At 39.2% G+C, this 27,144-nt stretch overlaps 1 protein-coding gene across 2 annotated transcripts; it reads left to right on the top strand.

Moving 5' to 3' along the window:
• Positions 1 to 9,540: 9,540 nt before the first annotated feature.
• On the top strand, positions 9,541 to 26,970 carry TTPA (alpha tocopherol transfer protein). 2 transcript variants are annotated; one of them, XM_040545736.1, is made up of 5 exons: positions 9,541 to 9,778; positions 17,737 to 17,890; positions 19,217 to 19,410; positions 22,074 to 22,184; positions 24,151 to 26,970. In XM_040545736.1, exons 1-5 carry the CDS (start codon positions 9,599 to 9,601, stop codon positions 24,328 to 24,330), a joined length of 819 nt encoding a protein of 272 aa, XP_040401670.1. In that variant the 5' UTR covers positions 9,541 to 9,598; the 3' UTR covers positions 24,331 to 26,970. The 2 variants fall into 2 exon arrangements, with proteins under 2 accessions (XP_040401670.1, XP_040401671.1); XM_040545737.1 differs by lacking the exon at positions 9,541 to 9,778 and adding an exon at positions 14,868 to 14,996.
• The last annotated feature ends 174 nt before the right edge of the window (positions 26,971 to 27,144 follow it).

Here is a 27,144-nt window from a genome sequence, read left to right as displayed (position 1 = left end):
GTAGAGATGACTGAGCTTCAGCTAGAAACTGAGAAGCTGGTGTCAAACGAAATTAGGTCAATTAATCATCTTAAAGAGTTGAGACAATACCAATTGGAGGCAGCATAGACCAGGTTTTAATCCAGTGTCAGAAAGGAAAAATAGGGTAGAAGCTATATATCTCACCTACTCAAAAGTATATTTATGAAGAGCATTTACAGAGAGTTGAAAACAGTTCTGTACCTCTCTGGAACCAACCATTTTCTTTTCCAGAAAAGATGCACCATTTATCAGTGGCTGATTTTTGTCTCAATATCTAAATCATTACAACATAAATTCTATTTGAGGAAAATTATTTTTATTCACCTAGAGTGAGGCAATAGTGCAATATATTCCTCTCCACCTCATAAACCTGTTTACCAGTAGGAATGAGGCCTACTGTTTGCATTAGTGTTTAGTTCATAAACAGATGTGAAAGCTTAGGCTACCGGGTAAGCCCAGACATAACATAAACTGGGCAGCAGTTTGTTAAATTGGTTTGATTCTGGTCATAACACCTATGTTTAGACAGTCCAAAGCTTGTCTAGGTGAGAAGAGGGCTGTTGTTTCAAATAAGATGGTGGTCTGCTGAGATAGCATACAAAACTAAATAGATACAAAACTAAAAGAAGGGCCATAAAATGGGTCAGATTTTTGGTCAGGAAGTCAAAACTAGCTGTGGATACTTACCCTTTGTGTTTCCGCAGGCACAAATGTGTTCATGGTGAACCTGCATAACTTGTTGCAGTATCTGCAGGTGCCTGTTTCTATGTTAAGTTTTTAATCACAGGTATCAGCTTGCATATGATTTTCCCAGTGGTTCAGAGAATCAATGATATATATTCTCATGTGAAAAGTAGATTTAAGTCCTCTTTCCACAGAAGCAGTAAACTTCATAGATTTTTGAGGAAAGTGAATGTGTTCAGAGCTTCAGCATATCCCCTGAACAAAATATACCATGTACTAATTATTTCCCTGGAAATTGCTTTTAGTAATCTTTGCATTACTATCTTATTTGCCAAATATATATATATACACACACACATATACATATACATATATATATATATTTCTGTGACTCTGCTTACTAATAGATCATATCAATGAAAATCATATAAATGAAAATCATATCAATAAAAATCAATGCCATTCTTATCTCCACAGCACTGGTAATCAATGATACTCATGGAATATAAGAAAATGCAGACTTGCTGAGGAAATAAAATTAAACATTAATTTTACAGGGGTCATTGAAGTCAATTGCACTGCAATTTGATTTCATTTTTAAGGCTTAACTCTCTACAGAAGTGGTTCTCAGCTTTTCTGTGCCTGGAACCCCTTCATCTTCCAGTTCCCTTCTCATTCCTTGGGAATCTAACTCAGACTCTCATATCCCCAATATTTCTGTATTTTCTCTGGTGTTCAATGAGTATCTGTGTTTACTGTCAGCAGTACTGATGTTGTTTTATTGTTATCTTCTTCCTACTTATTCAGATGAAACACTATTTAAGGTATACTACTCTCTTTATTTAGAATTCAGAGTTTAAATTCAAAGCAAACTTACTTACTATATACATCTCAGTAGATTCTATGTGTTAAATTACATTTAATACATCCATTTTTTCTAAAGTAATATTTTTCAGCACTTGCTGCAAATGTTTTATTTTTCCCAAAATGTCCCTTTTCCGAAAGATAAAAATAATATTTTTCCGTGCCTTTGAAATTTTCATACCTCATGCAGGCTTCCTCAACTACTGTAGCAACTTACAACACAACAGCAATGTTTATTCAGTGATGAGAGAACTGCTCTGCAGTCCTTCCTTCTTTCTATCTTTGTATATTATGCTTGTAAAATATATAAGCTGTTCCTGGAGCAGGATCCTGAACCAAAGTTCCTGCTGTTAGTACTCTGATTGTTCTGTTCTCCAGTCAGGTTCATCTTACCATGCACTAAGACCCAAATAACTCTAGCGAAATATGTGTACTAGAAGTAAAGGACAGAGTGTTCTCATAGTATCGTTTTACAGCGTTTAAGGATTTTTTTTTTTTTTTTTGGAGATAAGCATTTGGAGGTGGAGGAGGGGAATCAAACCTGGGGCTTTTACAGTCCTGGCAAATGTTCTAACAAGCAAGTGGCGTTAATATAAACTGATTCCTCCCATTCTCCTCCAGATACTATGTTTTAATGACAGATATTGATTTTCTTGGTTTTTGTTTTGTTTTGTTTGTTTGATCGATTGTTTGTTTGTTTGTTTGTGCAAAATTGCAGGACAGGACTCTGAGAAGGGCACACCTTGAGAGCTCAGAATCAGGCACCCAACTCCCTGCTGGTAAAACTCCATTTAGAAGAACCTACCTCTTCCCAGGCAAAAATTTGCTAACTCAGGGCAGTGAATGCTGCTTCTGTGCCAGGACTTGTATTTATTACCCTGTGTATCCTGCTGCATACCACAAACAGGACTAAAGAGTCAACAGCACTAAGGAGTTGCCGAGTGCAATCAAGTCAGGTACAAAGAAGTGGCAAACCACACCTTGAAACAACATGCTTTTATTGAGTATTTGGCAGTAAGGGAAAAGAAACTGTAATTTGCTACGGTAAATCATAACTCGTAGAGGGCTGCTGAAGGCAGTAACTATATGTCTCGAATAGATTCAGGGAGAAAGACAAGGCATTTGAATGCACAAATATTCACCCTATTGATTCTGCTTGTTGATTTTGCTCTCAGCTTTTCAGTGTCTGTCAGCCTCAGAAACCTGAGTTAGCATCTTTTATTGCTTTTATACAATAGAAATCTTGACAAACTGCAAAAGTAGCAAAAAATTATGAGCATAGGTCCCAGGGAGGGACACTGCAGCCAGCCAGACCAAACACACAGTCACAGACAGACATTGTGAAATGCACAGATGCAGGCAGGGAATAATGAGAAGTTTGCGGAAGAGCTGTTCTGTTTGCTAGTTTTTCTTTCTTTTTTTTTTCTTTTTTTTTTTTTTTTGGCTCTTCCTCACCATTAGTTTACAGAAGCTCTGCAGTGAAAACACTGTGAAATTAGTTAGATAAACTTCAGCTAAAAATGACGGATAAGTGGAAAACTGAAAGGTGAAATTAAAGCCTGCAGTCTTCAATTAAATGTGAAGCTGATAGGTAAATCCTTTCCAATAGGTACAGGCACAAATTTATTTGGAAGAAGGGAAGAGACAAGAGGGTGAAGAGAACCTACACAGGTCTTTCCTCCATTTCTTTAAGCACCTATAGTGTGATACATATTCTCCCAGCCATATGTCAGGGCTGGACCTGGCCATTATCGCTTCTTTAACATGCCCAGACTTTGAGCGGATGCCTGTGAATCTGGCAGTTATTAAACTATCACCTCTGCAAAATGGTTTGGTGTGGGTGATTCACACTCTTGCTACAGCAAGGCAGCAGGATCAAAATCTCTCCCAATCAACATACACTCTTTGAGTTACCCTACCAGTTCCTCATCACAAATATTTTTCATCATCTCTTCACACACCAAGGGTTGCAGTGTTTTACAGAGCAGATCAATTAAACTTGATTTAATTTAACTAGAGGCTTGAGGTGGGTTTATACTATGCTTTTGTTTGTTTTAAAACATTTGCTTTCACACCAAATTGTTTTTGTAAATAATCTACTGTACTATAAAATCAGACTAGTTCTCTGCCAGTGTTCTTACCATCAATTCTCTCCTGAGATTGCCTAATCACATTGTAGAGTGAGACTTTTAAAGGCTATTGCTAAGTTACTGACACCTGCTAACCCTGCTGTAAGGAATATTACAAGCTTTAAGGTCTAGTACAGTAAGAAGAAGTTTTGAGCAATGCTGTCAGCACAAATGAGTAGGCAGACCATGAGAAAGATGGATCATGGAGAAATTCAGACAAAAATCAGAAAGTATTTACTGCAGCAACCAGAGCTGTTAAACCTTGGGGTTTACATCTTCAGTACTACTGTCACTTGCTGCAGCATTCCTATAGGATCAATACAGAGAAGGATGACATAGAATCATAGAATGGTTTGGGTTGGAAGAGACCTTAAAGATCATCTAATTCCAACCCCCCTCCCATGGGCAGGGATGTCACCCACCAGACCAGGTTACTCAAAGCCCCATCCAGCCTGGTCTTGAACACTTCCATGGATGGGGCATCCACAGCTTCTCTGGGCAACCTGTGCCAGTGCCTCACCACCTCACACTAAAGAATTTCTTACTAATATCTAATCTATTTCTATTAGAATTAGTTTAAAGCCATTACCACTTGTCCTATCACTACAATCCCTCACAAAGAATCCCTCCCCAGCTTTCCTGTAGGCCCCTTGTAGGTGCTGGAAGGTCGCTACAAGGTCTTCCTGGAGCCTTCTCTTCTCCAAGCCGAGCAACCCCAGCTCCCTCAGCCTGCCTTCATAGGAGAGGTGCTCCAGCCCTCTGATCATCTTTGTGGCCCTCCTCTGGACTTGCTCTAATAGGTCCATGTCCTTCTTGTGCTGGGGGCCCCAGAGCTGAACGCAGGACTCCAGGTGGGGTCTCACGAGAGCAGAGTAGAGGGGGACAATCACCTCCCTCACCCTGCTTGCCACACTGCTTTTGATGCAGCCCAGGACATGCTTGGCTTTCTGGGCTGCAGGCCCACATTGCATGTTTAGCTTCTCATCCTCCAGCACCCCCAAGTCCTTCTCAGGGCTGCTCTCAATCCATTCTCCACTTAGCCTGTATTTGTGCTTGGGATTGCCTCAGCCCAGATGCAGACATCTATTATACATCTTTTTTTTCTGTTCAAAATGGTCAGCCTTCAGATAAAATAATGAGTTCTTGGTTTGGTTTTGCTTAGCTTGAAAGATTTATTTCTTCCATCCTTATTGAAACAGTAATATTCCAAACTACTGTCTGTGAACAGACTCATGACAAACCGGTGGCCCCATTGATTTGACTCTCTGTTCTATATGTCACTGGAAGCTTGCATTTGTACAGGAGTTAGCTTGCACAGGAATGTTATTTTTACCTGTAAATGATAAATACATGAGTGATAAGTAGTATTTTTCCATGTGACATGCAATTTCATGTCTCCCTAGTTAATACAGGGTAACACAATTCTTCTCAAATGTCTCTCCACCTTGGAAGAAGTAGAGATATGTGAAAATACTTTATTTATTTATTTATTTATTTATTTTGGTAGAGAAAGGCTATTTTATGTTACCTGTGTATGTCTCTTTAAGGAGAAAGGCAAGGCGAAAGAGCAAGCTATCTGGCAGTCTTTAAAACAGTTCTCCCAGTTGTTGCCCTGATTTCCTGACTAACACTGCTGCACTTACACTTTTGTGGATTCTTCATTAAGAAAATAATAAAAAATAAATGGTCAAAGATCTGAAAATTAAACATTCCATGATGTCGTCTTCTGCACAAGTTTAAACAAGTTAACTAGAACTTAACTTACAGAGTTGCTGACTACTGGCTGTCCTCACTGACTGAAATTAAATGTTCGGCATCTCTGAAGGTTCAATTTTTAGTCTCAATCCTATTGAAATTGTATGTTAATGCTAGTTTAAATGTGTGTGCGGAAGACAAGGTCCTTCTATTTCATTCATAGTATTCACAGAAAGAAAATATAACTGCTACTGTAGGGTTGAAATTTAAAAAAAAAAAAAAAGTTTAAGATATTTTATAGTGTCCTGTAAAAAACAAAGGAGCACGGACTCGCACTTTTTGAAGAAAAAAACTGGGTCTTTCTTCTCTCTTTTTTTTTTTTTAATCTTCTCTCATTTGAAAAGAAAGAAAGAATATTTTCTCATTTGCTTCAAAAGCTTTGCTATGAATATACTAGAAACTCTCATAGCTCCTACTTCCTGACCACTCTGAACTTTAGCCAGGACAATTATAAGGATTCCCTTGCACTGAGTACTACAGAAATACACAACAAATTTATTTCAACAGCATCAGGGTTTCGCACACAGGCAGTATGTTATGAGGCTGGAATCCTCATAACCTGTGCCCTGTTCTCAGTCTACTTAACCAAATGTGTTTTTTTTTGTTTGCTTCTTTCCTTTCCTTTCCTTTCCTTTCCTTTCCTTTCCTTTCCTTTCCTTTCCTTTCCTTTCCTTCCTTTCCTTTCCTTTCCTTTCCTTTCCTTTCCTTTCCTTTCCTTTCCTTTCCTTTCCTTTCCTTTCCTTTCCTTTCCTTTCCTTTCCTTTCCTTTCCTTTCCTTTCCTTTCCTTTCCTTTCCTTTCCTTTCCTTTCCTTTCCTTTCCTTCTTAACAGATATATTTTAAAGCCTTAGAAACATCCCATAGTATAATAGTATGAAGTTTGTATTAATACATATTTTCGTACACACAGTGTAGGGAAAGGGGGATTTTTGAGATACAAGAACCCAGTCTTGGTATAATTCAGAAAAGTAATTGACATTGGACAATAAATAGGCCATAAAATACCTGTTAAGCCTTATCTCCTCTGAACTTTAAAAGTTTTCGAGGTAGTGAGTTATCCCATTAAAATAATTATTTCTAAAAGATATGGCATGTAAATGCTTTTCATACATCTTTGACCAGAAAAATAACTTTTGAGTCATAGATCATGTCTATAAAATCTCTGGAACAACCTGAGGCCTGCCTGCAACACCACTCTGTGACCCAAGACTTCATTTCTGGGCCAAGTGCTGACTTTCACAGCACACCCAAAGCTGTTCTGCTCATTTTCCGAATGAGCTCGTGGGATCTTCGGTGCAACTGGCAAGTGGATGGGAGTTTGGAGTATGTACTGTGAGTCTTCTCCGTGAGGACAGCTGAAGAAAAAACAGCTTAAGCAGATACAGGTGAAGTCTTTAAACTCCAGAAAGATTGTGTTTCTGCCACCTTTTATATACATATCCATAATATATATGTACATGTATGCATGTATTTTGCAGTCAGTCTAAAATAGCTGGCTACGCAACACTTGAACTCTTGCCATGGAAGACCTATTAAAGTTATGACACAGGTTTTACACAAATTTAAAGTTTCTGCTGAAGGAGTACAAATTCCAGCTATCTTGAAAAAGTCTGTCACAAGAATTCGCCAGAATCCAGCATCTAAGAGATACTGCTACAGCTGCAAGTCTTTGCTGCAGCAGTAAATCATCAAGGCCCAAGGACGCCAGCAAGGCAATAAAAAGGAGTATTTAATGTAAGAGCTCCCAGGCTCTTGAGCCTTTTTCCAGGTTTCAAACCTCATGCCGCCCCTCTCAGCACCAGCAGGACATCCCCTCTTGTGACGAGGATGGGCACAACTCCTTTTGGGGGGATAAAAGCAACCAAACCAAAACAACAGGAGATCATAGAATCATAAAATCATTATGGTTGGAAAAGACCTCCAAGATCATCTGGTCCAACCACCTCCCTACCACAAACATCACCCCCTAAAACATGTCCCTAAGTATCACATCCAACCTTTCCTTAAACACCCTCAGGGACAGTGACTCCACCACTTCCCTGTGCAACCCATTCCAATGCCTAACCACTCTTTTTGAGAAGAAATGTCTCCTCATTTCCCACCTGAACCTCCTCTGGTGCAACTTGAGGCCATTCCCTCTTGTTCTGTCTCTAGTTATCAGTGAGAAGAGGCTGATGCCTCCTTTCAGGTAGTTGTAGAGAGCAATGAGGTCTCCCCTGAGCCTCCTCTTCCCCAGACTAAACAACCCCAGTTCTCTCAGCCGCTCGTCACAGGACTTGTGCTCCAGGCCCTTCACCAGCTTCGTAGCCCTTCTCTGGACACGTTCCGGGGCCTTGATGTCCTTCTTGGCCCAAAACTGGACACAGTACTCGAGGTGCGGCCTCACCAGAGCAGAGTACAGGGGGACAATCACCTCCCTGGTCCTGCTGGCTGCACTATTCCTGATCCAAGCCGGGATGCCATTGGCCTTCTTGGCCACCTGGGCACACTGCCTGCTCATGTTCAGGCGAGCATCAATCAGCACCCCAGATCCTTTTCCTCTGCACAGCTTTCCAGACACTCTGCCTCAAGCCTGGAAGTGTCACATAGGGTTGTTGTGACCAAAGCGCAGGACCTAGCACTTAGCCATGTTGAACCTCATCCCTGTCCAGGTCCCTCTGCAGGGCCTTCCTACCCTCCGGCCGATCAACACTTCCCCCCAGCTTGGTGTCAACTGCAGACTTACTGAGGCTGCACTCAATTCCCTCATCCAAGTCATCAGTAAAGATATTAAAGAGAATGGGCCCCAACACCGACCCCTGGGGAACACCACTGGTGACCTGTCACCAGCTGGATTTCACTCCCTTCACCACCACTTTCTGGGCCCAGCTGTCCAGCCACTTTTTAACCCAGCAAAGAGTGTATCTGTCCAAGCCATGGGCTGCCAGCTTCTCCAGGAGAATACTGTGGGAGACCATGTCAAAGGCCTTGCTGAAGTATAGGTAGGCTATGTCAGCAGGCTTTCTCTCATCCACCAGGCGGGTCACCCGGTCATAGAAGGAGATGGGGTTGGTCAGGCAGGACTTGCCTTTCATGAACCCATGCTGACTGGGCCTGATCCCCCGGTTGTCCTGCACATGCTGTGTGATTGCATTCAAGATGAGCTGTTCCATCGCCTTTCCTGGCACCGAGGTCAGGCTGACAGACCTGTAGTTCCTGTAGCTCCTCCTTACGACCTTTCTTATAGATGGGAGTCACATTAGCAAGTCTCCAGTCATCTGGGACTGCTCCAGATTACCATGACTGCTGATAGATGATGGAAAGTGGCTTGCAATCACATGCCATGCCGTGTAATGTGCTCACATTGCTTGAGCAGGGGGGTTGGACCATATGATCTGTGAAGGTCCCTTCCAACTTCAACCATTCTGTGATTCTGTGATCCACCAGCTCTCTCAGCATCCTTGGCTGGATCCCATCTGGCCCTGTGGACTTCTGACAGTCCAGGTGGAGCAGCAGGTCTCAAACTGTTTCCATCTGATTCATGGAGGGGTTCTTCTGCTCCCTGTCCCATACTTCCAGGTCGGGAGGCTGAGTACCCTGAAGATAAGTGGTCTGGCTAGTAAAGACAGATGCAAAGAAGGCATTAAGAACCTCAGCCTTTTCCTTATCCTCAGTAGTCATGTTCCCCCCTGCATCCTGTAAAGGATGGAGATTCTCCTTGCCCTTTCTCTTACTGTGAATATATTTGTAAAAACATTTTTGTTATCCTTTACAATAGTGGCCAGGTTGAACTCATGACGGGCTTTAGCATTCCTGATTTTTTGCCTGAATATGCTGGTAATTTCCTTGTGCTCTGCCAGAGTTGCCTGCCCCTTCTCCCAGCAGACATAAGCTCTCTTTTTCCCCAGGAAACTCAGCAGAAGTTCCCTGCGATGCGTTGAAAGCAGAAAGTTCTGAAAACTGGGTAAGTCTCCATATGTGGAGGGAAAAAAGAAAAAAAAAAGACGTGTGGTTGGGGAGAGTTACCTGGAGGGTGCCGAGGGTGCGGAGGGGTTAAGCCCCGCCGAAACGGGGCGGAGGCAGCCCGGCCGGGCTCTGCAGCCGCCGCCGCCCCGCGCCTCGCCATGGGCCCGGCCGTGCGGCGGGGCTGAGCGGCGTCCCCCGGCCATGTCGCAGCGGGGGGACGGCGACCTCCCCGAGCACTCGCCGCAGGCCCAAGGCGCCGTGGCCGAGCTGCGGCGGCGGGCGGACGCAGAGCCCGGGCAGCGCTGGCCCCAGCCCCTCAGCGACGCCTTCCTGCTGAGGTTCCTGCGAGCCCGGGACTTCAACGTGGACCTGGCCTGGAGGGTAAGGTGGGGAGGGGAGCCTCGCACCCCGGGGGTCCCCTCGTGCCAGCCCGCGGGCAGAGCAGGTCCCGGGTGGGCTTGGAAATGGAGGCTGAGGGGTGCTGCTCCCCGGGGGTGGATGGGTGGGTGATGCGTGCTGCTTGGGTGTTTTGTGGGTGTAGTGAAATGTTGGTCATGGAGCAACGTGGGAGCAACGCTGCAGAAAGGTGCGGTGCCACCGCCAGCTTGGTGCGACCCCACCAAAAGCCGTAAAGGTTATGGTAAATGTGGTAAGGTCACAGCTCGGCTCAGGGAGCAGCATCCTTGCAAGGGCATCCTTGAGTATCCTGTTTAGGCCACCAGCACCTAGTACACCTGCTGGTTTTGTTACACGTTTAGAATTACCCTAGTGTAAAGCTATCAGTAATAAGTTCCTTTCTCTTAGAGTTTGATTGTTTAACACCTTTCAGGCTTTGGTAAGTTTTGTTGCCTTCCTGGCTGTTTGCATGGCTTTTTGCCCTATAGACAGTGAGTGCCTATTTTCGGTATCTAAAGGTACAAATTATAATTAATTGTTTCCTCCTTTACATAAAGGAAACCACTAATCCTTCTCAATAGAAAGTGTTTCTGAATCTTCCCAGGGCAAAAGCATTTATTTGCTTGTGCCACTTGGGAACTGTGTTTCCACGGAGCGTGATGCTGATGACAAAGCATCAAACAACAGACCCCACCTTTTATTTTCTGACTTCTGTGTGCTGTAGATCTTCCAAGTTCAGTGTCTCGTGTCGCCACAACTGAAGATTGTTCGCATGTGGGTATACTGCAGGATCAGGGTGGCTAAACAAGAATGTGAGAAATTGTATGATGCTTTTAATAACAATTAGCTTAAAAATGTATTTTGTGTTCACCTAGCTTGATTCATAACATTGGCATTACAGCTTTGAATCATCCCTCCTCAGCAGAAGAACAAGCAAGTCAATCCAGATTCCTCTGGCTATTCATGCATCTCACTTTTGCTTGAAGTTCATGAGATTGGTTATATCATCTGTGCAGTAGCAATTGTAGGACTGTGCTGTTCTTTTATTTCTTTCCCAACAAAAGCTGTTCCCCCCCCTGGCATTACTAGGTTCCAAAAAGAGCTTAATGAAGGTAATGTGCACTCCTACATGTGTTGCAATACTTGAAGTTAATAATCCCGTAGACAGGGCAGTGTCACTTCAGAATTTGGTCCATATGTTTCTTCTGATAAGTTGTGAGACATTATAGATGAGACTACCCTTCAAGAGCGTAAAATCGAAGCTAGGTTTAGAGATAGACCCTATAGAGTAGCAGATTTCCTATACTCTGTGAGAGTCAGCCCTCTAGGGCTGGAGACCTGCTTTGGAAGAACAAAGTCTTTTTAGAATCTCTTTAAAATTTCTGTGTCTCTACTGGTTATGAACTCTCTAAAGTTCTTGTTTGGACCCTTCTTTGTTCTGAGAGATTTTGATGATCAAAACCCACACGTTTAATCTTTCCACCTAAAATTTCTTTCTCCAAATGCAACTTGTACTTAATCTTCCACATACCAGCTGACACTGATTTCTAGGTTACTTCCCTTTGGAAATAGAATGGGAAGAACACAACAAACACACAAACACATTCTTTTTTTTTTTTTTTTTAATATCTGCAGTCAACATGTTAAAAAGCCTAAGAGAATTATTGTGCAAAAGTCTGTGGTGGTCATAAGATGAATATTCGTCCAACCCACGTGTGACCTTATGCAGAGGTTATAGGTTACATTAGTACTTCATCAAGACAGAGCCCTCCTCCCATCTGTCTAGACAGTGGGTGCTCCTCCCCTCCTGGTTAGATATCCCCTCTCAGTTTGGAGTTGAGGCTGACATGGCCCCTTTTCCCCACTGGGCTTCTGTGTACTACTGCATAGCACTTGTAGAGCAGCTAAGGGATAATCAGAGTCAGTGGCTCTGTCAATGCTTGTGACCAAAAGACTGCAAGCTCTTCTCAAGCATCCTTCTTGGCATGGGCTTATACTTAGCCTTAAATATTAATTCAGAGTCTGGCCACTGACCGAACTGTCTCTTGATGCATGCCTGGTTAATATGTGACACAGATCTATCCAATTATTGGCCTCTCTGGAATTTCAGTTTATCAATGTTTGGATATCTTTCAGAAAATAATAATTTGGTAGATAGTGAAAAGACATTCAATTTCTGAGTCACTTATGTTAACTTATTGGAACAGAAATGTTTTACATTTTCCTGTTGGCAATTCCAGACTTGTTTCAAAGTACTGATCTATTGATATATACGTATGACATGCTAGAAAAAAATCCACCACTGAAACAAGTATTTGGTGCTGAAGAACTCACAGAAGAACTAGACCTGTCTGTATGCTTTAAAGTCAGTGATATATTTAATTAAGCACAGTAGCAGACTGTTCTTGTTTTAGAAGAAAATCCTTTTCCAGCATTTTGAATCACAGGAAAGATTAATTTTGGCCAAATCTTTGAAAGTGGTTGGAGATGTATGCGTGAACCCTAACCACTTAAGTACAGCCTCCGGAAGAAGAGGTGAAATTAAGCAGATACCTTCCACTATGGGATTTCAAAGCATGAATGCTATCCATGAGAATGTGTTAAGATGAAATCCTTAAATCCTATATGAAATCCTGTCACAGATTTGTCTCCAGAAATAAACAGAAAGTCTGTTGACACAGGCTAACAATAACTGTCAAATAACATATCAAACCCTGAATAAGTCAATAATACAGTTGTCCTGTGAGACTTCAAAGCAATGCTTACATCCCCAAAACATTAACACCTAGAAGGAATGGTGTTACATTGTCACAGCATCTTCTACTTGTGGCTTTGTAATCACCCTGAGAAATAAAGGTAGGGGTCAGATGTTAATCATAGAATATCACAAGTTGGGAGGGACATGCAAGGATTGTAGGACTCCACAAAGGACTACATAAAAAATAGACCATAAGTCTGAGAGCATTGTCCAAACGCTTCTTGAACTCCGGCAGCTTGGTGCTGTGACCGCTGCCCTGGGGAGCCTGTGCCAGTGCCTGACCACCCTCTGGGTGCAGAACCTTTTCCTAACACCCAACCTGAACCTCCCCTGTCACAACTCCATGCCGTTCCCTTGAGTCCTTTGGAGAGAAGTGGCCATTACTGTGGCTGATACCAGCAATTCAAGCTGGAAGCAAATACATTCTGCTTAAGTTATATAGAAATCAGAGAATCACAGCATCATTTAAGTTGGAAGAGATCTCTGTAGATCACCTACTCCAAACTCCTGCTTAGTGTGGGACTCCTGGTTAGTGTGGGTCCACATAGCAGATTAGTCAGGGCACTGAGCAAACCTGTTGAGTCATGTTTTGAATGCTGCAAAAGATTTCAGTCTGGATATAAATTCATACTGGACCTGAGCATGTTGTTTGCTTGTTCATTTGTACAGGTATACCTATGAACTATATGTGTTTTAAACTGAAAAGTGGGTCATGGGAATCCATTAATTAGGCTAAAGCAATGTTTTTTTTTGTTTGTTTGTTTGTTTTTTAATGTGCCGGCTATGTTTGACTTTCTTGCTGTAATCAAAGGTAGTGTCACAGTAAAATTCGGTAAAAACGCATCATTGAAATGCTTTTCCTAACACACCATTTAAACTTTTTTAAGCATACTTTTTAGAGCACTCAAAACCATCTGTATATCTAGGATCCTTTTAGAGTTCTGGTTGACACAAAGGCATATAGCTGGACTCATTCTTTGCCCTGCATTTGATTTATGGAGGAAACTTTATGCTGCAAGTAGGTTGCATAGAAAATCTAGGATGTACGGTGTGTGTCAAACATACTGCTGTATGTGCATACTGCATGTATACTTGCATAGTGTCTGAATACTGCTGGATTTCAGGCTTTATCTCTGAGGATCTTCACAGCAGGCAAATATAAATACTAAGTTCAAACCAGTTACTTGGCTGATTTTCTTACCTTTTGTCAATGAGAGATTTGATAAAAAGGGTGGAAGAGGCCCTGGTAGGTTCTCTGAACTGTCTGTTGAGGAAGCGTAAATCAGTCGGCCACTCTTCCCTTTGTGCTAAGCCAAATGCCTAAACTTATGCATGTGCCAGACTTCTCCCAGCTGGTAATAAATGTGGAATTAGGGAAGTTCTGCGTCCATACACTGGTATAGAATTTAAAATATTTGTATATACTCTATATTTAAATTCTGTGTGTAGATGAAAGTGCATATATAAAAATTGTAAAATACATACATACCTTTTTGCATATATTTATGTTTATAGTGGTTCTGTAACAAACACTGTTTTCTAGTTCTTTTAATTCTAAGTAAAGTACTAAGTTCACCTTTCTTTGTTTTGCATCACATGAAACTAGGATTAATCAGTAACATTTCTATCTCCCATGTTCAGAAATCTGGAACTATCCCCAAAAGACCTCAGGAAAAAGCTCTTAATTAATGCTTAACTCCAGACAGTGGAGTTTTTCATCCAGCTTTACCGATTTATCAAGCTATCTTGCATCTATTTTCAGATGCTCAGCAGCTTCTAAGTAGGTTATTCAGTTTGTAAACACAGATAATTACACATTGAGATGTTTTCCTTGTAGGTGCATGAGACATTTTTATTACATTTACATTGCATTTATCCACTGTAATCCATGCTTCTGTTTTTCCTGATTATATTAAGTTGCTTTATCTTCTGCATTCAGACTAATTATTATATATAAAGTTTACATTTTTCCCTGCTGCTTTTGCTGAAAAAAAGTTTCCTATGTTTTAAATATTCCACATGAATTTCTGCATTTAAACAATGTTAAATATTTTCAAAATAAAGTAAAACTGTAAGTATGTACTGATAATTTTTGAATTTTGAATATGTAGGAATTACTCAAATAAGTAGCTCCGTGTGACTGGAGTATGTCGAGCTGCTAAGAAAGTGATTGTTTACGTAAATAAAGACTGAAAGAAAATATCTCCTAACTAGCTGCAGATGCTGTGGAGGATTGCTAACCTTTACTTCAGCCATAAATCACTATTTCAGGTAATTAAATCACATGGTTTCAAAATCTGAGAGCAATTTACTTCGTAGCTTCCTGGACAAGGGAGGTACGGTTGGAGTTCAGCCATGTCTATGTAAAAAGATGTAGCATTTGCCCACGTCATGGAAGGTGTCAGAAGTGTTCCAACCATGTATTTATTGCTGAATGGACAGCCAGTAGGTAAATTATATCTTTCGTAAGGCTCTTTAGTGTGTCGCAAGCTGTGAACGCCTTTTGTTTGCTCCCCAGGTTCAGAACTTGAGCTCTTGCTGTTTTTAGCTTGGGAAAGGTTAATGCTCATGAAAGGAAGAAACTAACTGTACTGACAAATTGGGATTATTCAGGGGACTGAATGAACATATTTTTATTCGCATCTTGGTTTTGGCAGGCAGCTCTTCAGAGAACTGTGTAAAACATTTAAGTAATCGTTAATTAGTTCATTATGTTGTGGTACAACTGAAGTTAGAAGAAAAGGGACAAAGGATGAAGGTACAGATGTTTGGTTAGCTTTTTGAGAGCGTTTGTGTATTTTTGCTGCTCTTTAAGCATCTGTGTTGGAAAGACAAAGGAAAAGAACACAGTATGTTAACAATGCTGTCTGGTTGCCATAAAAAAGTGCCCTTTGTTGGTGCTGGACTCTTTACAGAGCAAGATAGTCATGGCACCTCATCTGGCCTATTTTTGCAATCACAGTGAATTTCTGTTCCAGAGATTAACTTCTTTTCCCCCCACTACTTCCCCACCGCCTGTTTTGTTTGGTTGTTAAATTAGCCTAGCCTAGAACATATATAAGACTTTAAGTAAAATTCTTTAGCACTTAAATGTTTCTTTTTTACAGTGTATGTTTTAGGATGAGGCTTTTATCAACTTGTTCATTGCCAAATCAAATGGGATTTTAGTGTGGCAGATGAACTCTCTCATTTTTGTACCTATAAACACTTATTTATAGGTAATACTTCCAGGAAGAATATAGATAATTGCTGAACAGTGCATCATGTATTTGTAAATAAATTATGTCAACAAACAATAATGCCCTGTAAATAGTTCCCGCACAACAATTTGTTTGAGAGACCTTTAAAATAACTCAGGACCTTTGTCTAAGAAGAGTTTTAAGCTGAAGAAAAATGGTATGTTGTATACGAAATGATACAAGAAACTTGAAAGTAGAAGGAAGAATAAGAAATTACTGCTAAGACTAATTATCTAGCATAAGCAGGCTATGAGGTACACAATGGTGAGTCTTTGGTTTCACTCTTGAGTCTGTAGCTACGCTGATGCTGTGATGTTCCAAGGGATGGATTCAGTATCCACTGAGGTTCCTTCCAACCATTCTATGAAGATGGTGAAGAAAATCATCCTTGCATAGATAAATGTTGTTATTTATTAAAGGTTATGTTTTATTAGCTGGAGCTGACGGCTCTTTTAACTCCACTGCTTCTGTTACGGAATGTGGTATAACTTAGAGATGAGTAAATAGAAATTAACAGGAATAAAAGTGTGTTGGCTGATGTTTTGCTTTTGCTGAGCATACTCAATTTGTGAAACTGTACTGAGTTGGACGATTGTTTTTTGTTGTTTGATGAAATACATTAGCAATTTGAAAGGCTAGCCTGTGTGTGCTACCTTTGAGATTTAAACCTGCATGTGAGTTTGTTGTGAAATGAGGTACTGAAAAATTCTGATTCACTTAGATCCTTTGAAAATCTCAGTTAGGAGCCTAAACTGTAGCTATCTAGGAAATTCTAATACAAAATTTAAATTATTTTCTAGAGCTATCCCTCTACTCTACAAAGTCATTGCTGGACAATTTAGCACAGCAGAGGTAGATTATAGCTGATGAATTTACAGAAAGCTTTTTAGAAAAAAATCCTCTGTAACTCCTTACTTACCTATTCAAAATGTCGCAAATAAACTTCAGTTGCAGGGCATAGCAGTTCCTTTTCTCTACCACCACTTAATTTCTTTATTTTAAAAGGGAAACAGCAATTAAACTGGGAAATTGGAAGTAGTGCATCACCTATTTAATTTTTCACAATCCATCTCAACAATAATCTTTCCCAGTATTATATGTAATTCCTCTACCTAGATGTTACCTCAGAAAGAAACACCTTTAATTGACTCTTCCTTAGATTTAGACCATTTCCTTTCAACACATAGTCCTTCCTATCCTTTAGAAGAGCCTGCATATTATGCTGCCTTCCAGCCTGAGGAACAAGGGCAGCAATCGTGTTCCTGACAATGGGCAGGATCTCTGTTTTAGCAAAATGGATTCTTGCTATTTCCACTCTGGGGTCTAATACGTAATGGGAGAGATGAATCCACTACACTGTTGTGTTTTGTAATTTCAGAGAGATAGGAAGGACTTTGAAAACGTGCTTAAGATACGCTGATGACCATATGTGTTTCAAACAGTAAAATGAAATTATTAATAATTGTGTGTACAAAATGGGCCCAGACCTTGGAGGGAGGAGAGTGAGGAGGGAGTTTTCCTCTGTAAGACTTTGTACGTCTTTTCCAAGTTCCACAAACCCTGAATGAATCTGATTCATTATCAAACTGAATAATCCTAAATGTAACCAAGAAACTGTTTTTTTTTTTTTTTTTTTTCCCAGATATATTTTACATAGAAACTACTGGTGCTTTCTACATAGTCCAATTTTCTTTTCCGATGTAAAATTAATAACTGGAGTCCATTAACAAGTTGATAGAATTCTAAATTCATAATGACTTGCTCATTTGATGAAGGATAGCAGCCTTCTGCTTCTAGGAGTGATTTTCTTAAATTGCACAGTGAAATGATAGCTAATTTGATGAATTAAACCTCTGACTGTGACCACATGTTGAAAATCACATTTTTAACTGTGATTTTTATGTAATACCTGATGCATATCTGACATGCACATTTATTTTTTCCAGTTACTGAAGAATTACCAGAAGTGGAGAATTGAATGCCCAGAAATAAGTGCAGATTTACAACCATCTTCCATTCTTGGTCTTTTGCATGCTGGCTATCACGGAGTCCTGAGATCAAGAGACCCATATGGAAGCAAAGTTCTAATATACAGAATTGGTGAGTGACAAAATTTCTTGGACCTGTTCTTGCACTAATGTTTTTGTGTGTGTTTTTGTTTGTTTCTTTAATTATCACAATTTCAGCAGCAAAAAAGTATTTTATGGGTACAACACCGCAAGTTGATAAAATTGAAGATGGTATCAGAATATCTTAACTAGAAAAGTAACGTATTTATTGCTCCCTGATAAAAGTACCTTCATATTGAGATAAAGATGGATTCATTGAGCTGCAACAGTTATATCATTTGACTTCTAACTAGTATGGCTAAAGCTATACGATCTTTTATGATGGACTGATTTTCTTTTAAATAGAATTATTGTCTGCATCAAAAAAAGTCTTAAAGCTAAAAGCCTGAAGGTTAAAAACCTAACACTTACAAGAATATGCAGTTATTTGGCCTTGAGTTTCCAAACAGTAATTTTGTTCCTATGGGAATTTTCAAAGCTGTATGCTAAGATTGTGCTGGTGCAGATGCAGCACGGAGGGGAGAGATGGAACAGAAAAAAGGCACACGTCTAGCCATGTACCAACATTCAGCTTATGTGAGGATGAGTTCACTGGGTTTTCACCATTTAGACATACGTAGCTGAGGAGTCCTGTATAAGATACACTCTGAACATCCTTGGTTTGTATGATGCACTCCCCAAAATCTTTTAAAAAGATTTTGCTGACATAGTTTAAAAAGATAGATCACATGGTGCCATAATTGTTTGTGGTTGTGTTGGACGTAGAAATGATTTTTGTCAACTTTCAAATAACTGTTTTAATATCAGCTCATCTAGCAGAAGGAAAGGCTTTTCTTTGAAAAGTTGTGCTCTCTGAAGATTGTGTCCAGGGTTAATGCTCATACCATGCAATTCTTTTCTCAGGCCTCAGAAATGAAAATGGGATTCACTGAATCTTGGCAGTATTACTGTACTGAAGAAAAATTATATGAATTGGCTATGAATTGATGATCTGTGGATTCTTTCAGGAGTTCCTGAAGGCCATAGACAATGGTTAGCCCATTTGAGCTATACTGTGCTTCATTTTGTGTTCTGCTGAAATGACAGTTACTGACTTAACCCATTCCTGTCAAAATCTTCTACTGGAGTCTACAGTAGATGTCACATACTCTGGTACCATCTACAGAAATAGCATGAAAGATGAGTGATAGAACAGGCACAGAAAAGAATTTCTGTACTGGAAAATCTGTTTAGTTCAGAACCTTTGATATAGCTAGTTACTTTTTCCTGAGAAGAACATTAGAAGCAGTAGCAAGTGAAAGTACAGGTGTATGTTGTATGCTTGTGGTAATGCAGTGCAATCTTATTTACTCTTCAGGACAATGGGATCCCAAGTTATTTACAGCATATGATGTGTTTCGTGTAAGTTTGATCACATCTGAACTCATTGTAAAGGAGATTGAAACTCAGAAGAATGGAGTCAAGGCTATCTTTGATCTTCAAGGGTGGCGATTTGCTCATGCATTTCAAATCAGTCCAGCAGTGGCCAAGAAAATTGCTGCTGTGCTCACAGTAAGTATGACATACTGCTTTATGTTACTTCACTGCTATAACTCCCGATTTTTCTTCCAGTGTAACTTATGGTAATTTTTCCTTCCATAGACATTTTTAGAGGTCATGCAGTTTGAAAGAACAAAATCTTAAATCCATGAAATGTCAAACAGCTGAGGCATAAGCTGTGCTCGATTTGACTTAAAGTATGTTCTTGTATAGCAGCAAATGCCCTTTAACCTCTGATGTTTTATTAGAATTCCACTGACCTGTTACAATACAGGAATTTCATGAGCAGATGAAGCCTACTTTTGTAAGGATCTTTTCTGTTCTACTCTTTTGTACATTAACTTGACACTCAAAGCTTTTTTTCCGCACCCCCCACTGAGACTCAGAGAAGATGAGAAATAGCATGTGCTAGGAGCATTTAAGAGCAAGAGAATACTAACTTGTTGGCCAGTATGGATGATGCTACATGACCATCCATGTGCTACCAACAGCGTATAATATTTGTTTTGCTTGCTTTTCCCACCAACATGAGCATTATTTTGTGCAAGTTAGTGCTACCTCACCTCCTGACTTTAACAAAACTTGTAGGGACCTTACTGTCTTTAAGACTTTCCTTTCTGTCAAATTCAGTTGAATTTTGCTGATAAATTTGAAAAAAAAAAAGAGGGGAAGGAGACAGAATTGACAAGCAAGCTACACGGTAGTGGTGTAATCCTGTTGTCCTTCTGAAGTTAAGCTAAAAATCAGTAATAATAAAACTGTTAACCTATGATGTAGAAATGAGCTATGGACATAATCTCTCATTTTGATTTGGTAAGGTTCACATCTGAGGTTGAGTCAAAGCTTAGTCAGTGAGCTAATAGCATCAGAACTTCATCCATTCTTCATTTTTGATATTTACTGTAGAACTTCAATGAATCTAACATGTCTTCCCCATTTTTTTGCCTTTACAATAAGAGAAATCATATTCATATGATTCTGGGCCAGGTCTCATAAGAACAGCCATTGAGAGTGTTTTATTTTATTTCTGAAGTAGTAAACTAGTTACTAGTAATTTTATGACCTTGAAATTGAGAGCAAAAATTATGTAGAATTATATTTGCAATTAAATCTGAAGGTTTCAATCCATTACCTCGAACCAGGAAATTCTTTTAATGGAATGTTTCCATCTTGACTTATTTCAGATTTATTGTATGCTTTTCAGGCTTCTAAAGGCTTATTATAGCTATTGAAAAAGAGAGGAAGAACAGATTGTGTTTCCAGTGTTGTTTTCTTGTATAAGGAATCAACTTAACTGGTTGTTGGTGGTTTTTTTGTTGTTGTTTGTTTGTTTGTTTGTTTTTAAGATTCTTTTCATCTTTCTAACTGGGTTTATATAGTTCCCCCAGAGGTTATTTTAGTGTTGATCAATACGTTTATAAGAAAAAACAGGAACATTGTTTTCAACTCTGTGTTTTTCTTAAGAAATGTATCTTTCTTGCAAATTATTATCCTGCATGAAGAAACAGTAGTTAATATAAAGGAAATAAATGCAATGCAGAGTGGAAAGTATAGTACCGCCAGTAAGGAACTTCATCTTGAAAAATCTGTTATCCACAGGCAAAACCAAATTGTTCTGTGAAGAACAAGATAGTAGACTTTAAACATATGATAACACATAATAACGTGTAGTAAACCTAAAACCTGACAGTTTTGAGGTCTTTATCATACATTAAAATCTAACAGAATTTGCACTTAAGAAATGCATGTGGTTGTTTTTTTTTTTAATTTTTATTTTTCCTTAGCCATAGAATAGTACATGAAATAAGGAGAAAAGGACCACTGTATTAGTGGGAAGAACTGTTTGTGACAAGTGCCATTTTTATAAGCAGAAAAACTCTGGTTGCAGTAGTAGTAGCAGGTGGGATATTAATGGAAGCTATTCTTTCCCCATTGCATAATACTGTCTTTGAGCACTGCTGTACTTCCTTTTAACTTGCAAAGTTGTGGGACTTCTTGATGAATCTTGAATCCAACTAGCAGTATTTCAAACTATAAAGTCTGTATAGAAGATACAATTTTAATTTTATGACAGTAGTCTTACTGTAAAACTCAACTTCTGTCTTGGGCAAATTCTTACAAATTTCAAGACTCTTCTCTGGATAATATTTTATTATGTTATTTTATTATATCTATTTTAATTTATTATATTTTATTTAACTTAAAGATAGCAACTTTGATAGTTTGTGTGTGTATACATATATATATATATATGTATATATATATATAAAAGAAAAAAAATACGTATTTTCCTCCAGGTTCTGATTTGCCAATGAAAACAAATGGCTAGATAGCTTTTTGGTAAAGGAGCAGCAGGATCTCTGCTGTGAAGAACTGTACCTCGGAGGAAGAGCTTAGCACAAGCTTCATGTGCATTACTTATGTGCAATTCGGTTTTCACGCTTGTTTTTTAAGTCAGCCTCTTCATATACTGATTTTTTTTTCTTTCTAATTGGAGGAACAAGAAATGTTTTTCTAAGCAATGTAAACTAAGAGCACTCCAAAGTGCAGGAATTAGCAAGGTCAGGAGGAATTCCCTAACCTATGGACTAGGTAGTCTTCACAGATTTGTCCTTAACAATAGAATCTTTTCAATAATTTCTTTTTCTCATGCTGTTTTTCATGTATGTTGACAGGATTCCTTTCCACTAAAAGTTCGAGGTATCCACTTGATTAATGAGCCTTTATTCTTCCACCCAGTCTTCGCTCTAATTAAGCCTTTTCTCACTGAAAAAATAAAGCAACGGGTGAGTGCACACAAACATTTCTTTCTACCACAAAACCCCTACATTACAATCTGCAGCATTTCCTTTAGGATCTGAATACTGAAGAGGATACATCATGTTTATGTTTTAATGCTGTACCGGCCTCTGGAATCTAATTGTAAAACATTCACAGTTACCAATAATGTGAGAGTTGCAAGTGTCTGCTGTTGTCAGTGCTGTAAAGATTAAAAAAGCCCACAGTAACTCAAGAGGGGTTAAATAACTTGCTTGAAGTCACACAGCAAAACTTCTGCAGAATTAGGAAGAAATAGGTCCCAGATCTCCTAGCACTCAGTCTATAAATGCCAGTGAGAAATTGTCACTGAACAGTAATATTATGCTCCAAGTTGTGCAAAATTAGTAGAAGACAGCTATCTAGTTCTGAAAAAGCTGCAGGGGCATTTATGCATCAATAAAGAGGTCAGGCTGAAGTTCAAATTTGTTTTCCAAACAGCTTCTTAGCTGTTGCAAATTGTTTTATAGTTTTAAATTGGAAAACTCTGCGTTTGGATGCAAAAGCATGCCAAGAATTCTGGAAGAATTCTAGTTTATTGCAATACAGGAAGGATATTGAAAGTTTCAGCTGGCAGAAGAGGAAATGCCGTGGAGTGTTAACAGCAGAGCTAAGGTACAAAATAAACAGCACAGTCTTTTGCTATTTTCCCTCTGAGGCCTCCTTGTCTCAGCACATGGATCTTGTGCATTTACAGTAGCCGCTGCACTCCAGGACAGTAGAGCAAGATTTTCCCAGTCACTGATGTTTGCTAGTCCCCTTTTCCTAGCATGTGTGTTTTGTTATCGCAGAGAGGCAGGATTGCTTCTGCCAGTCTTGTGTAGTCGCTCACTGACACACAGATGATAAAGAAAAGAGTATGTTCCAGCAGCCCGATGCTGTGTCCCTTCCCCTGCCATATTAATGTCCATGTAACAGCCCCCTATCACCAGATCCAGCTCAGAGAATCTCAAGGGCTAGAATTCAAAAAGTGGTAAAGAAGACAGATGGACAGTAAAGGCCTGAAAGAAGACAAGCTAAATATCCATGATTCATGGAATGGAACTGGCTTAGAGTTGCAAGTATGAGCTGAAAGGAAACTAGAAGGACCAGTTCCCCATACCTTCATAGTAATAATTACTATTCACTCATTATCTTAGTGCCCGATGTGGAAGCATTAAAGGCAGCTAGCTACCTTTTGAGTGCATGTGCTTGTAGTCTTTGTGTAATAGTAATCACAGAAAATTCTTGACAATTGTTAATAAGAGGCCTATAAAAGTTTCTGGCTGAAAGTAATGAACAAGGCTTCAAATCAGCTGTAATAAAGCAAGAAAAGAACAATTAGAATGGCTGTATTAAAAGGGTTAAAGTGGAGGAGCAGTCCAGGATCTAATTTCATTTGGAACTGAATTGTAAAGACTGAAATGTAAGACTGAGGTATGAATTCTGAATATTTACCTTGGCACCTGTCTGAACTTACATACCTAGCACATAATGTTGTTTGTAAATGCATATAGCAGGACCAGATAGTAATAGCCAGGTGTCGAACATTGTTATTTTTTTCTGAAATGACTGAAAAGCAACTACGTGATACCTATCATGACAAGACCAAACCCCAATATTCCCTGGTTTAGGTCAATTTATCTATATGGGTGTAGCTAGTTTTGGCTCTTGTGCTTGCAGCTGCATAAAATGCAGTTCTCTGGGTTCTCTCCATGTTCAGTCAATCTGCAGACAGTCTGAATAATCATTAAGAAGAACAGAGTTAGAGCATCCATGTGAAACTTGCTTACACAGTACTTTCTTCCTCAGTGAAGGAGCTCATTATGAACACACTTCTTCAGTAGAACCAAGCTGAGGGCTTAAGCCTTTGCATTGAGTTTGTTTGCTGTCTTTGTTTCACCCAAGAGTCTAACAGCTGTACTGAAGTAAATGTTTTTCATATATTTTCTTTAGGTGTATATGCATGGAAATAACTACATGCAGAGTCTGACTGAACACTTTCCAGTCAGCATTCTCCCACAGGAATATGGAGGGGAAGGAGTCTCCTTCGAAGAGCTGGCCAAGGAATGGACTGACTTCATAATGTCGTCTGCAGATTATCTCCAGAGCATTTCCCTGCTTGCTCATAAATAACCTTATGGCAGTATTACAGCAGTTCATGAAGACTGGAAGTGGAAATAAGTTTAATATGAAATATTTCATGTAAACTTGAAGTTACTGTAAATGAAATCAGTATGTCTTTGCAGGGCACTGAGGGTTACACTGACTGCACTTTTATACTAACTGGAGTGTATCAGTATGTACATCTGAGGAGACTAATGAATTCTACATGTTTGCAATACTGTTTGTAACTGATTAAGTTGTATGTTTGTAGTTGTGCATTGGATAGCATATTATGGATACTGCTCCTGTTAAGTCATTGGAGAAAACTCCTCTGTAATAACATAGTCCAGAACCTTACGCTTAGCTCTTTTATCTTGGCTTGTCAAGATGGTAAGATACAAAGCCAAATAATTTAAGTAGAACAGAATATGAATGGGGTAGACTAGTTGCAGAAGTATGAATACAGGCCTAATTTACAGCTGGGGGAAAGAGGCTGCTTTTTGGATTGATTCTCAGGGAAATGGTTGTTTTGTTAGTTTGCACTGCTAAGATTGCATAGTCAAATTGAGAATTAGTCAGCAATAGTGAAACATTTGTTATCTCTGTGCTGCTTGTGCAGCTTCCCATTTTGTGCTAATTAAAACAGTAATCCGCTACTTTCATAGAGGAAGATGAGAAAAAGACCATGTACATGTTCTTCAGAGGACACCATGAACCAAGAGGAACTGTTAAGAGAGTCAAAAGAACTTTGAAAATTCTGATTTTCTTTCTTCAGAGATACTGTCTGTGAACAAGTTATAAGCAACCCAGTAATGCAAACACGTTTATTTCCTGCTGTAGAGTGTTAGAGGTCAAGAGCTCTTAGCTGTTTGCAGTATCACTTTGTTTTGAAGGGTGAAGTAAATTATCCTTCATAGATCTGAGCTTTAGAAATATCCGTTCTGTGGTTTAAGGGTGCTTGTAGGTCACTTTGAGCCTCAGCTTAGGAATTGCTGGCTATCTTCCTTCTTATCTTCAGGAAAGTAATTGGCAACTTGCCAACTTACGTCATGTTGGGCACTGGATGATTTAACTTTCTGTTGAGTCTTATGTAATGAAAAAATCTGTAGTTATGGAAAATGGATTTTTCTAAGGGACACGATTCATATATGAATACTGTATGTGTATAAGTTGTCACATATATTACATAGCAGTAACATCCTACATTCCCGAGTATTTAATAATCTGAAATGTTAATTTACTTTTGACTCTTTTTTGTTAAAATTCCTGAAATACATCAACTGCTGGAGTTCATTTACACAATTTTTATCTCTCTTTTGTAACAAGTCGGGGGTCTTTACATAAATATTAGATACTTAAGCATTCCATGTGAATGTTCATATAAATGAATCAATAATGCTTTACTTCTCAGGTAGCTGGAACTGCTAACTTCAGTTATTTTGAAATCATTAGAACATTGGGATGCTGTATTAATATGTGTTTAGGGGAGAGAAATAACAAAATCTTATTAAGTCAGAAATGTCTTATTTTACTTCATCATTGATACTCTGTTATTGCAAAAGCCAGTGGCAGCTTCTCTTTATTAGCATGAGGAACACCTTTGAAAGTCCTATACCATACTTGGTGTTAGTTTCCTCTGATATGGTAAGATAAATGTTACAAAATTCCTTAAAAACTGACAAAGATTTTCTTTTTTTCAATCCTTTCATTGCCTCAAGTGCATTTTCATTCTTGTCTTTCAGGATATCTTTGAAGCAGAGCCTAAAGCTAAAGAAATTATTTTCCTGATGCATTTTCATATATGCACATATTTCATATCCTTCTTTTTCTCTGATTGAACTATTTTGTGATATGAAAAAAGGTCCTTACATTGACGAGTTCATTGAAATGATTATTATTCTTTATTAGAAAATAAACTAAGTGGCCAGACATCTGGCAATTCTTCAAGAGTTTAACTCAAGTTCCAAATCCTGTATGAACTCGAGAAATGAAAATATTGTCCTAAAGTTTTGCTCCTTCAGTTTTAGTCCTTGAATGTGAACTGCATAAAGAAATTGGCCATGTTTCAGTGAACAGGAAAACTCAATCTTTTCCTATGAAACCAATCCCTGATTGTTGCGGTCTTATCTGATTCTTGTCTCTTCTAGATTACTTCCGTTATTGCATTTGTATATGTACATGGACAAAATTTATGGATTTTATCTTCATTTGAACTAAACCATCTCAATGAAGTCCAAAGTGTCTTCAAAAATATCCTGGATCTATTATTAAATGGTAACATGAATATATAACACAATGGAGCACTGAATAGTTATTTTTTTCATGAACTGTTAATTATTTTTAATGTTTACATGTTCAGTAGGAAGTCTGTACACAGAACATTGAATTTGCTGCTATTAACGATGATTAAATAATCAGAAAATTTGCATAACATGGCAAAGGTGGTAGTGTAGTGGGTGGAGGTAGAGCACCCGTGAGCTTTAGAGTAAATAAAATCGTAAGTGCCTTATTCTTCTCTAGTAAGACCAGAAGTGCCTTTAAAGAAAACAAACGTGCTGTGAAATGCTGATGCAAGTACTGACAAGCGTGATGTAATGCAAAATGTTTTTTAATTCTTTTTTTACATGTTAACACCATTATTATCAATAAACCTCTTCTACCTGAACCGGCCTCCCCTGTCTTTAAGAACTTTATTTTTTTAGCGATATAAACACCTCGCCCGGGCCACGTTAACCCAGAGGGCCCAGGCTCTGCCCCTGGCCCCGCCCGCCGCCATTTCCCCACCTCGGTCGGACGCGGGTCGCGCCTCGCTTCTGCTCGGAGCCCGGCCCCGCCGCCAGGACT

Source organism: Cygnus olor, chromosome 2 (assembly GCF_009769625.2).
Source record: "Cygnus olor isolate bCygOlo1 chromosome 2, bCygOlo1.pri.v2, whole genome shotgun sequence".
Classification (NCBI taxonomy): Eukaryota; Metazoa; Chordata; class Aves; order Anseriformes; family Anatidae; genus Cygnus; species Cygnus olor.
The sequence above is the reverse complement of the archived record's forward strand: the minus strand, read 5'-3'. Positions and strand labels throughout refer to the sequence as shown.

What these genes read in the sequence shown, in the direction of transcription:
- TTPA (XM_040545736.1), top strand. Translation starts at nt 9,599, where the DNA reads ATGTCGCAGCGGGGGGACGGCGACCTCCCCGAGCACTCGCCGCAGGCC. An exon ending in ACGTGGACCTGGCCTGGAGG is followed by an intron (nt 9,779 to 17,736) that starts GTAAGGTGGGGA and finishes TATTTTTTCCAG; the next exon opens with TTACTGAAGAATTACCAGAA. An exon ending in AAATTGCTGCTGTGCTCACA is followed by an intron (nt 19,411 to 22,073) that starts GTAAGTATGACA and finishes GTATGTTGACAG; the next exon opens with GATTCCTTTCCACTAAAAGT.